This window comes from Brachyhypopomus gauderio, chromosome 21 (genome assembly GCF_052324685.1).
Source record: "Brachyhypopomus gauderio isolate BG-103 chromosome 21, BGAUD_0.2, whole genome shotgun sequence".
Lineage (NCBI taxonomy): Eukaryota > Metazoa > Chordata > Actinopteri > Gymnotiformes > Hypopomidae > Brachyhypopomus > Brachyhypopomus gauderio.
In genome coordinates this window covers 7,225,951-7,236,606 of record NC_135231.1, presented here as the reverse complement: position 1 = coordinate 7,236,606, position 10,656 = coordinate 7,225,951, and the positions used below count along the sequence as shown (strand labels likewise).

The following is a 10,656-nucleotide window of genomic DNA, read 5'->3' as shown; positions in this document are numbered from 1 at the left end:
CTCCTATCTGGTGTTTTTCCTAATGCACTGAAAACTCAAATCTCAAATCTACAATTTATTGGGAAAATAATTGAGAAAATTGTATTCAATCTGCAAGTGGCTGTCTAGACAAATTTTTGTCAGGTTTTCGACCTGCTCACAGTACTGAAACTGCTCTAATTAAGGTAATTAATGACATTCATCTGAACACAGATTCAGGGAAGCTGTCTGTTCTAATACTGCTTGCCGAAAGACTCAGTGACGACCCCTCTTCAACTTTTAGGCAGAGGCCACCAGATTCTGATTCACAATGTCACGATATTTCAGAGTTCATGATCCTTTGTATCCTTACAAGGTTCCCAGGTCCTTTGGAGGAAAAACAGGCCCACAGCATCACTGATCCTCCCCCATACTTAAAAGTAGGCATGAGGTGTTTTTCTTCCTACTCATACATGGTGTTACACCTGACCCACTTAGAGTGTTTGTTGCCAAAAAGCTCTATCTTGGTCTCATCTGACCAAAGCACATGGTCCCAGTTAAAATCCCAGTACAGCTTGGCAAACTCCACCCGTTTACGCTATGTGTATAACCCAGAAAAGGCTTTATTTGTGCATGCCTCCCAAATAGCTTGTTGGCTTGTAGATAGCGCCTGATGATTGTTTGGGAGACCTCATAACCCCAAGATGCTACGGTATATCTGTTCTGGATATGTTTCTGAAATTATGGTCTACAGTTTTACTGATATCACTCATGTTGGGCTCAAATGGTGAACCTGTATCAAGGGTTTCACCAAAGCTTGTAGAATTTGGTTTTATAGAAAAACAAAAGGTCTTTGCAAAACCAACAATACTCATCAAAGATCATCATTTGTGTGTATAATCCAAACTATTATTGGATAACCTCCATATCTAAACCTTCAATGATTGGTGGCACAGGGGACAGGGACTGAACTTCATGAAGTCCTCCAGCAACTCCTTGGTTTCGCCTTGGATGATAACTTGCAGATGATTCAACAAGAGGAAGTGAAGAATTACTAATTAAAGGTTCCTAGATACTTGTATCCAATTTATAAACTACAGTAGAAATTACATAAATTGTTCAAATACATTTATTTCTTAGAAATTGTTGAGTGCCAATAATTGTGAAACAGGCCATTTTATAGGAAATAATTACATTTTGTCAGAGTGAGCTTTTGCTTCTGCAATAAAAATGATGATGACTTGCAGATGATTCAACAAGGTCCTTCACCTTTGTGTCTGGTACACTCCACATGGAAGGGTCATCTGGGAACTCTTGCAGATGCCATGAACCAGAATCACATGTGAAATCTGAGCACGGGCCATTGAGACGCTGCCATGCTATGCATAGCCAAGTCCAACATAACCTTGCTGTCTCACTCAGTGTTATTGTTATTTCATACTAGTATTTTTATTGTAATTTCATACTAGTATTTCATACTAGTTCTGCATTTTTCAAGCCAAAAAAAAAAAACGAACCAATGACTAAGTTCCTACTTAAACATTTGTTACACCACAACAGTGAAACCTTATCTTTTACTGTACATCTGCATGAACAGTGACTTTTGCAAGGTAATTGGATAAAAGGGTTTATATAGGCTCTGATGCTGTTGTTAGTCTGACCATATGTGCAGATGTGTTGACAAATCGCAGATTTAAGAAAGTTAGCATAATTCTAATAATGAGTCAAGGTAAGTGTTTACATATTCATCAAAGTCATTTTGTAAACTGTATACAATGACTGGAAAGATATAGATAATGACTGAAAAATAAGTGGTTCTTTGCATTATTCTATGCAGCACGCCAGTGTCTTTAGCGCTATTAATTTTAGTGCTGAATTAATTTAGCTGTGATGTTCTAATTATTTTGTTTGAAATAATGAATTCCTCAGATGTACATTTTCTTTGATTATTTTTATGTGCAGGTTTATTTGATATTGATCTCCAGCGTGAGAGGAATAATCTCGAGCACCACACCAATGTGTTCCATGAGAATCGTCTCATCGTGAGACGTGGGCAACCTTTCACACTCACTCTGAGCCTGAAGTCTGATGTTTCCAAACTCAGCCAGGCCACTGTGATAGCTGAAACAGGTATTCAGATAATAAATGTTATTGATGTGTGATTAATGAACAGGTCAAAATTATCAATATGATTCTCCATAATCAATTATAGCTGTTAGGATCAAAAGAGCTTGCTTGTCTAGAAAAAACGTTTTTTTGATCTCACAATTGTAGTTAAAGGGTAATATGGCTGTCTATGCAGGGTGGCCTTCTTCAGTGTCCTCTGGGACCAGGGTCTCTATGGACATGAACGGAGGACCACAGGACTCTGGATGGAGTGCAGCATTGTCTCAGCATGGAAATAACACATCACTGACCATCTGTGCTGCTCCCAAAGCTCCTATTGGCAAATACCGTCTAATCCTGTGTGGTCTCTCAGTACGTCAAAGAGATATTGAACATGTTAATTATGTTGTAGACTACAACAATTGTTTTACAATATATTACAGTAAATAATATATACTTTTATTCATATGTAGTCTTGTCATTACTACACTTTAGCTTGATGTTCTCCTGATGAAAATATGGTGTGAAATTGATCTTTTTATAAGTGGCTGAAGGAAAGTGTGAACACCGCATGTTTTAAAACTCATTTAAGGAATCGTTGTGATTCTCCACAGCAACAGCAGCTGTCGTTGTGTAACTTCGTCCTGCTCTTCAATCCCTGGTGTGCAGGTATGTGATGAACGACACAAAACACAGAGTCTGTTGAAAAAAGAAAAAAACAACTTGTTAGTCTAATCTTGGTAAATGAAAACGATTAGTCTGATTTATCTGATGTTCTCATTATCGCTCTTAAAATGTATCAATCAAGTCGATGCTTTTAAAATGCAACAGATGACGACGTGTACATGGAGTCTCATCAAGAGCGGGAGGAGTATGTTATGTCCCAAGATGGGATTATCTTCAAAGGCAATGCTAACCACATCCATTCATGCCCATGGAATTTTGGCCAGGTATGGTCTCATCGTGGTTTTACGGCTTTTGCAGCAGACAGTTTATTGAAACCAGTTTTGTCATATGTTTAGAGCAATTAGGCAACGTTCTATGTGTGTATCTAATATATATATATATATATATATATATATATATATATATATATATATATATATATATAAATATATAGTTTGAGCAGGGCAAAACCAAACCAGAACCAAGCCTCCGGTTGGTCGAGGCTCAATGGCAGCATCTCACAGAGTAGATCTCGGTTGGATTTTGTCAAGTTTTACATTTGTCCAATAGACTCGATGAAGCAATTTTAATTGAGTCAAGTTCTGCTTAACGCAGATGGAAGAGCTTTGAATACAAAGTATAATCTTGTCCTACTGTTTGTCTTCAAGTTGTAATTGTCTTGTTCACATGTTTGGTGCAAGCCAGAGGAGAACAGGTAAGGGAGGATATCAAGTTGTATGTTTTCGATATAATTGTTGTTGTATCACTGACCTCAAGAATAAAATCAGAGAAAAAATCTGGAAAAATATTTCTAGCATAGTTCCAGATCTGCAAGAACCTATAAAAGTAGGTTTTAAAAAGAGGGAATTGCGGCATGAGCTCTGACAAAGTAGGAAGAACTCTGTTAAAATCTTTGACTGACCTGATATCAACCTTGTACCAGGTGAGGAAAGCAGAATCAAACAAACATGGGGTCAATAAGGTATTAGCTACCAGTGGAGTAAAGACTAATGTAGACTGTCTCTATCACTGGTTGATCACCACTGTGATGGTTTTGCTCATTTACATACTTTATGAATTTTTTCCTGTGTGTTTTTTAAGTTTGAATCAGGAATCCTAAATGTCTGTCTGAAGATCCTGAATAAGAGTCTCCAGCATAAGGAAGACCCAGATAGAGACGTCTCTCAGAGAGGTGACCCCGTGTACGTGACCAGGGTTCTTAGCGCCATGGTGAGTGCAGTATGACAACAGAGAGGGCGGGGCTGTCACACTACAGTTTAATGTCTCTGACCTACTTGATTCTTGGCCGTCACATTCAACAGGTCATCACACTGACATGTGATGTCTGGTTGCCCTTATTTTTGAGCATCTGCAATCTGCTTTTGATATTATTAAATCTCAATTATTACAACTTCGTCTATTATTAAATTCAAGTAAGACTAAGGGAATGTTATTTTCCAATAGGAAAAAGGTACCTTTACCTCTTCCTACTATCACTACTGCACAGGGATTGCCTATAGACTTTGTAAATTCTTATAAATACCTTGGCATCACCATAGATGATAATTTAACCTTTAACCCCCATATAGAAAACCTGCTTAAAAACTTAAGTTAAAACTTGGATTCTTTTTTCTAAACAAATCTTGTTTCTCATACAACGCTAAGAAACAGCTGGTTTCTGCTACTAATGAGTCTGTTAGACTATGGGGATCTTGTGTATATGAAAGCCTCAGCCCACTCATTGCGAATGTTGGATGCTGTCTACCATGGAGCTCTTAGATTTATCACAGGCACTAAAGCTTTCACACATCATTGTACGTTATATTCTTTAGTAAATTGGCCTTCTCTACACAATCGTAGACTTCTACATTGGTACACATTTATTTACAAATCTATTCTGCATCTGGTACCATCATATTTGTCATGTTATTTCTTACGTAAACAGCAACGTCATAGCCTTCGCTCCCAAGACTTTATTACATTCAGTGTTCCGTTGGTTCGTTCTGAACTTGGCAAAAAGGCATTCTCTTCTCTTTCTCTGGTCCCTCCATCTGGAACATGCTTCAGCGGAATCAGAAGCTGTCCAGTTTGGTTACACTTGGCGAGTTTAAAGTTATATTGAAAGATCTGGAAAATACATTTATAGGCACTTGCACTTGTTTTAAATGAAAGTTTATTCCTTGACAATACTGCACGTAAATTGTAATGATTTGTATGTATATGTATTTTGTATAACTTTTTATATTGCTGTTTTAAAAAAAACAGGTCTCTCTTGTAAATGAGTCTGTAAGCCTCAAGAGATTATCCTGTCTAAATAAAGGAATAAACAAATTTAAAAATGTGGTGTCCGGTTTGCCAGAGCAGATAAACTGCTGTATTGTGCTGTGGTGTTAGGATCAGGATGTGTGTGGTAGTAACCTTGTATGTGGACCATGTTTACAAGCATGCTGGTTCTAACACTGGCTGCTTTTGCATGAGTTCGTCTACTGTGCAGTTTTATGTTCACGCTTCATGTAAATTGTGCTTATTTGTCAGATAAATGCAAACGATGACAGTGGAGTCCTGCTTGGCAGATGGAAAAAAACCTACCCTAATGGGGTGGAGCCTACCGCATGGACAGGAAGTGTAGAAATCCTACACCAGTGGAGTGACAACAACTGTAAATCGGTGCGCTATGGCCAGTGCTGGGTGTTTGCAGCTGTGGGTTGCACAGGTAATATCCAATAAGAAGTGATCAAGATAATATGATCCAATGAGGAAATTGCAAATCTGTTCATACAAGAAATACTCTTTAAGGAGCCCTTCATCAAATAGTATAATATCCAATCAGAAGTGAGCTGTACACAAGATACCCAATGAGATTATCCCACAGTGAGGATCACCTGCTTGTGGAGAATCTTCTTGATTGGTTAGCACAGTTAATCCTTAAATATAGATTTATATTGCGACCTTAATATAATCTAATCTAATGAGGTAAGGCTGATGTGTGTCCATAGACTAACGCCTGGAACGAACACATTTAATATATAAATAAAGAAAAACACACATCTATTTTATTGGCACCTGTCAGAAGGTAAAGATAGAAGTGTCCTTCAAATGAATCACCAAAACAGTGGCAGTATAAGAGCTCATCTAAGGCCTTCAAAGGAAACAGAAGTAATGCCAGAGAAGCATGCATATGCATGAGCCTACCTCAGCCTCCTGCTGCTGTGATCGGAATGTAATGTTTGTCAATTGTGATTGATTTTCACCCCACCTGAAATGTTACAATACATATGTTGGCTTCCGTAAATGTTTCTTCATCATGTTCTACTATAGTCAGAAATCAATTTGAGATGCAGGTTTTGGGTTTGAAGTTGATGCCTCAACTCTTCTGGTTTATAAAAGGCATGAAATCCCACCAATGATACAAAACTCAGTCTGATCATTTGCAAGAGGTCTCAAAGTTCAATTTGACATGAAGGAGATTACACCAGACATACAAAACAAATGTAACATTAACATTAAAATAATAGTGAATTTGTTATGAATAGTGAATCTCAGAGAAACTGTTTGTGCTTGCCAGTCACACGAGCACTTGGTATTCCTTGTCGTGTCATTACCAACTTTGAATCAGCCCACGACACAAATGGTGACCTGAAGATTGAGGCATACGTGACAGAGAATGGGGAGACAGTGAAAGAAACTGTGTGGTGAGACCCTGCACCTTCATCTTTTCTCAATAATTCAACCATTTGGTCACTTTGAAATGAAGCATTAATGTTGAGGCTCAGGCAGTCTCCCAGTTCTTGTAATATTTCAGGATGAGATAGTCAGACTTCAACACTAGTTTGGGCTTTCTGTGTGGTCAAATCATCGACTGCATATATAATGGACGGTACGTCACCGTTGACTCCAATTGTGAGTTTTTGAAGCCACCAAGATGGCCGCACGAACGCTGCAATCTTGAAAATTAGAGCCAGAGCATGCGCGTTAGAACCGGTAGGCAGGACAGTATCTCCGCCAGAGACCGTATCTCCGCCCCGACATTCGTTAGGATACGCCCACCAGTATAGAAACTTTTGACGTTTTACAAAATAAACAAAGGTAAAAGGTTTTAATACTGCTGTCGAGAGTTTTGCTGTAGAGAGTTTTGATGTTGAACGCGTTCACATTTGAGCGTGTGGTATTAGATGTCAACCAACGCAGCTATTAACTGTCAATCACCTTATCGCCACACCCCTTTAAATAACGCTTAATAACTTCTATAAAATCTGTTTATCGTAGAGAAAAACACCAGGAGCGATACTAACGCAATAGGGTCTTATAGAATTGACAAAATATAATTGCTCAAAAAACTTATTTTACACGTGTAATAAAAATTCAAAGTTTGTCGTCCGGCCCATTTCAACAACATGGGAATGGGCGGGGTTAAAAGTTGTACTGCAGCCAGCCACTAGAGGGCAGCGGACTAACAGAGGCTTCACTTTTCACTCGGGTCGTCCAGTCCACTTATATATACAGTCAATGGGTCAAATACAGAGTTAATGAAACCTGTAAATTCTGGAAAAAAAAACCACATGGGGCAGAACCAGCACCATATTGCAAGTAAACCCATATCCGTCCAGGGATGTACACAGAAACCTAAAATGTATCACCATTCAAATGTGTGTTGGATGTAACAATTTACATAAAATGAGAAGACTGACTGCATACTGCTTAGTGTAGATTTTACTGAACTGTTAGCAAATTTTTATAAAAGCACAGTACTTATCCATTTCATTGATAATGTAACTTCTAAACAGGAATTTTCATTGCTGGGTGGAAAGTTGGATGAAGCGTTCTGATCTCAAACCAGGCTATGATGGCTGGCAAGTCAGTGATCCAACTCCTCAAGAGCAAAGTGAAGGTATGGCTACAAAAATAAACGAATGGCTGAAGATTTGAAAAACCTAAAGAAATGAACATGCAAATCCCACATACTCTATTTTACTGCATATTGGTGCATAAACGCAATTTATGCTCGTCTTTTCCTTTGGTGATTAAATTCCAAATATTAAACAGATTTTGAAGAGTGACGGCCTTCAAGTAGCAGCCTGAACACTAAAATGTGTAATCCAAAAGCTCACAGACGAAAACCAAAAGAGACCAGTGCCATGAAGTTCTATGTTTCCTGGTCATGTGCTACAGGCGTGATGTGTTGCGGTCCCGTCCCTGTGAAGGCCATAAAGAACGGTGACCTCACCTGCAAGTACGACGCTGCCTTTGTGTATGCCGAGGTTAACGCAGACCGCACTGTGAAGTGGCAACTGGCAGATGGAAGAGTGGTGGACGCTGTAGATACAGTCCAAGTAGGTCAAAAGATTAGCACCAAGAAGATCGGCGTGGATGCCAGAGAGGACGTCACCCATTTGTATAAGCACACAGAAGGTGAACTGCATCACGTGTCATTTCCGCAGCTAGCTATGGAAATCAAGAAAGTTTCACCACCATGTCCTCATAGATGAAAACAAAGCTGTGCATTTGTAATTGTATATTCTATTGAAATCAATTCCATGAAATTAAACCCAAACCATGTTTTCTCTCACAGGCTCAAAGCTGGAGCGCGAGTCCTACAGGAACGCACAGGTCTGTCAGGATTTTGACCTGAGCATCGAGTGCCCTCAAGGGATTAAGAAGGGCTCAGACTTTACCCTGCACGTCCTCGTGCTGAACAAAAGCAGCACTGTGAAGAAGATATGCCTTCAGCTCAGCTCCAGAGGTGTGCTGTACAACGGTAAACCAATCAACGAGGGTTCTCAAAGTCTCGTGAAAAAACATTCCCTCAGTCCTGGCAAAGGTTAGTAGGAGTATTGCAGAAAATTGCTGAAAAGAAATTCCATAACGAGTCCATTATTCACTTAATGTTAAATGGGCATTTAGTGACCTCCTTCAGAGATTTACTGCCTGAAATATAGCCACATTATCATGGCTCTATCAGAGAACATAAATGGAATCAGTACACACTGATTATATCCATGGGTTGTGGAGATTTGTTTGATGGACACTGGTGATGAAGAACTAAGCATGAAGCCGTTTTCCATCTTGGCAGAGCTGGGGGTTCCGATGGAGCACACTTACAACAGCTACTCCACACTGCTCCACACTGACTGTCAGCTGGTGGTCACCGCGCAGCTCACAGACATCGGAGCCTCTGGCAGGATGATGGAGAAACGCGTCATCATCCTGGAGGATCCTGAGATCAACATTCAGGTGCTGTGATGGTGAACTGAGCATTGCAAGTGTCTAGAGACGTTTAAAGAGAAACCTGTTTTTCTTGAGTTGGGAAAACTGTAATTTAGTTCTTTGTGGATCGTTAAAAAGTGACTATTTCATTCATAAAAAAAGCACAAGGAGTTACCATTACTGTAGAGTAACAGACTAAGAATTAAACAGATAATTTAAACTGACTAGAAACAGCTAAAATGCATTTGTTATCCCAACTGGCATTTATACAGCATAATTGTTATTTTAAAACATTTGATTAAACTCACAATAAAGGGCAAGCTATGAATAATAGAGTAATAGAGGTGGTCACTCCAAATCCAGGTCTCCAACTCTGAGAGTTCATGGCTAATTGGGTGAGCCACCAACTAATTAGAACCCAAGGGCAGAGAAGATAGGGATCTCTGAACCAAACAAAAGGTAACTGATAATCCAGCAGGCCCAACCAGGATGCAGTTAAGTATTGGAGGGAATCCTCTAAAGAAAGAACCAAAAGACCCAAAGTAGGGCTTGAACCACCACAAACCTACCAAGGTGGTACAACACAAACAGCCCATTAGGAATAAGTAAGGCTGTCAGGGGAAGGTGGACTAATGCTCAAGTCCATGCTCGAGTAGGCAGTAGGACAAGCGTGGGTAATTGCCCAACTACTGCAAAGACAATTTGTGCCTCCCTCTAGTGGCCAAAGGCAGCCTAGCAGGGCTATAACTCGGACAATGTGTTTGGTTGAAAATGTCATTTGACAAAATCATTTAATTATTATAGAATTTCAAAGCTCCCTGTGTTTTAAAAGAGTGATCTAATTTAGTTAATGAAATACACATTTGTGTATCTCACGAGATTTCCTATTCCTGACAGTAATTAGATGGTTAGACAAGAGTGTCCAATTTGTGTTTGCCTGCAGATTCTCGGGCAGCCCAGAGTGGGATGGAGGAGCTGTGCAAAGCTGTCAGTGATAAACCCATTGCCTGAGGAGCTAGAAAAATGCTGCTTTACTATGGAGGGATCAAATCTCACTAACGGAGAAACCCTGTCTCGCACGTACGTAGCTATTGTTGTATCGGTACTTTGAATGAGCTCAATCATTCTGAGGAGATTGTCTAAACAAATGTGTTTTCCCAATGTAGGATTCGACATGTGGGCCCTGGAAAAGAGGCCAGTGTGAAGATCTACTTTACACCAACCCAAAGTGGCCCACGCAAGCTGATGGTGGATTTTTACAGCAAAAAGTTGGGCCATGTCAAAGCTTATGAAAATCTGAATGTCAGCAAGTAGATGCAAGGAGAAAGAGCATTAAAAGAGAAAAGAACAAGGGAGGTCTAATCTTGACCCAGTCGTGGCCAGGGTTTCTCTCTGGTACATTTGACCAAGCGTAGTTTAAACATGATGATAATACACAATATTAAAAGCATTACTAATTAAATCTTTCAGTTTACTTTTGCTGTGCTTCTGTCATATATGATAATTAAAGAATGCTCTGAAAATAAGACTAATTCGTTACCCCCCTAACACAGGGGTGTCCCGCGGCCCGCATTCAAATCTTCTGGCCCGCAGCCTCTGTTGATTGCAGTATTTTATATATCACCAGAAGATGGCAGTACATACTGTAATCATGTCTGAGTTTGTAGTCCCAGAAACATATAGACCCGTATGAGTTTAAAGTCCTAAATACATTACCAGACA

The 10,656-nt window shown here is 39.5% G+C and overlaps 1 protein-coding gene across 1 annotated transcript; it reads left to right on the top strand.

The window, feature by feature from the left end:
- The first annotated feature begins 1,515 nt into the window (after nucleotides 1-1,515).
- LOC143485061 (protein-glutamine gamma-glutamyltransferase 2-like) lies at nucleotides 1,516-10,407 on the top strand. The gene is made up of 14 exons (XM_076984233.1): nucleotides 1,516-1,687; nucleotides 1,921-2,088; nucleotides 2,261-2,436; nucleotides 2,679-2,733; nucleotides 2,896-3,014; nucleotides 3,832-3,960; nucleotides 5,266-5,443; nucleotides 6,296-6,422; nucleotides 7,515-7,618; nucleotides 7,900-8,139; nucleotides 8,300-8,548; nucleotides 8,801-8,961; nucleotides 9,878-10,014; nucleotides 10,101-10,407. The coding sequence occupies exons 1-14, from the start codon at nucleotides 1,678-1,680 to the stop codon at nucleotides 10,246-10,248; spliced, it is 2,001 nt and encodes a 666-aa protein (XP_076840348.1). The 5' UTR covers nucleotides 1,516-1,677; the 3' UTR covers nucleotides 10,249-10,407.
- Nucleotides 10,408-10,656: the final 249 nt, after the last annotated feature.

Coding starts and splice junctions, on each gene's coding strand:
- LOC143485061 (XM_076984233.1), top strand. Junction 8,549..8,800: donor TTCCCTCAGTCCTGGCAAAG/GTTAGTAGGAGT, acceptor CCATCTTGGCAG/AGCTGGGGGTTCCGATGGAG. Junction 8,962..9,877: donor ATCCTGAGATCAACATTCAG/GTGCTGTGATGG, acceptor GTTTGCCTGCAG/ATTCTCGGGCAGCCCAGAGT.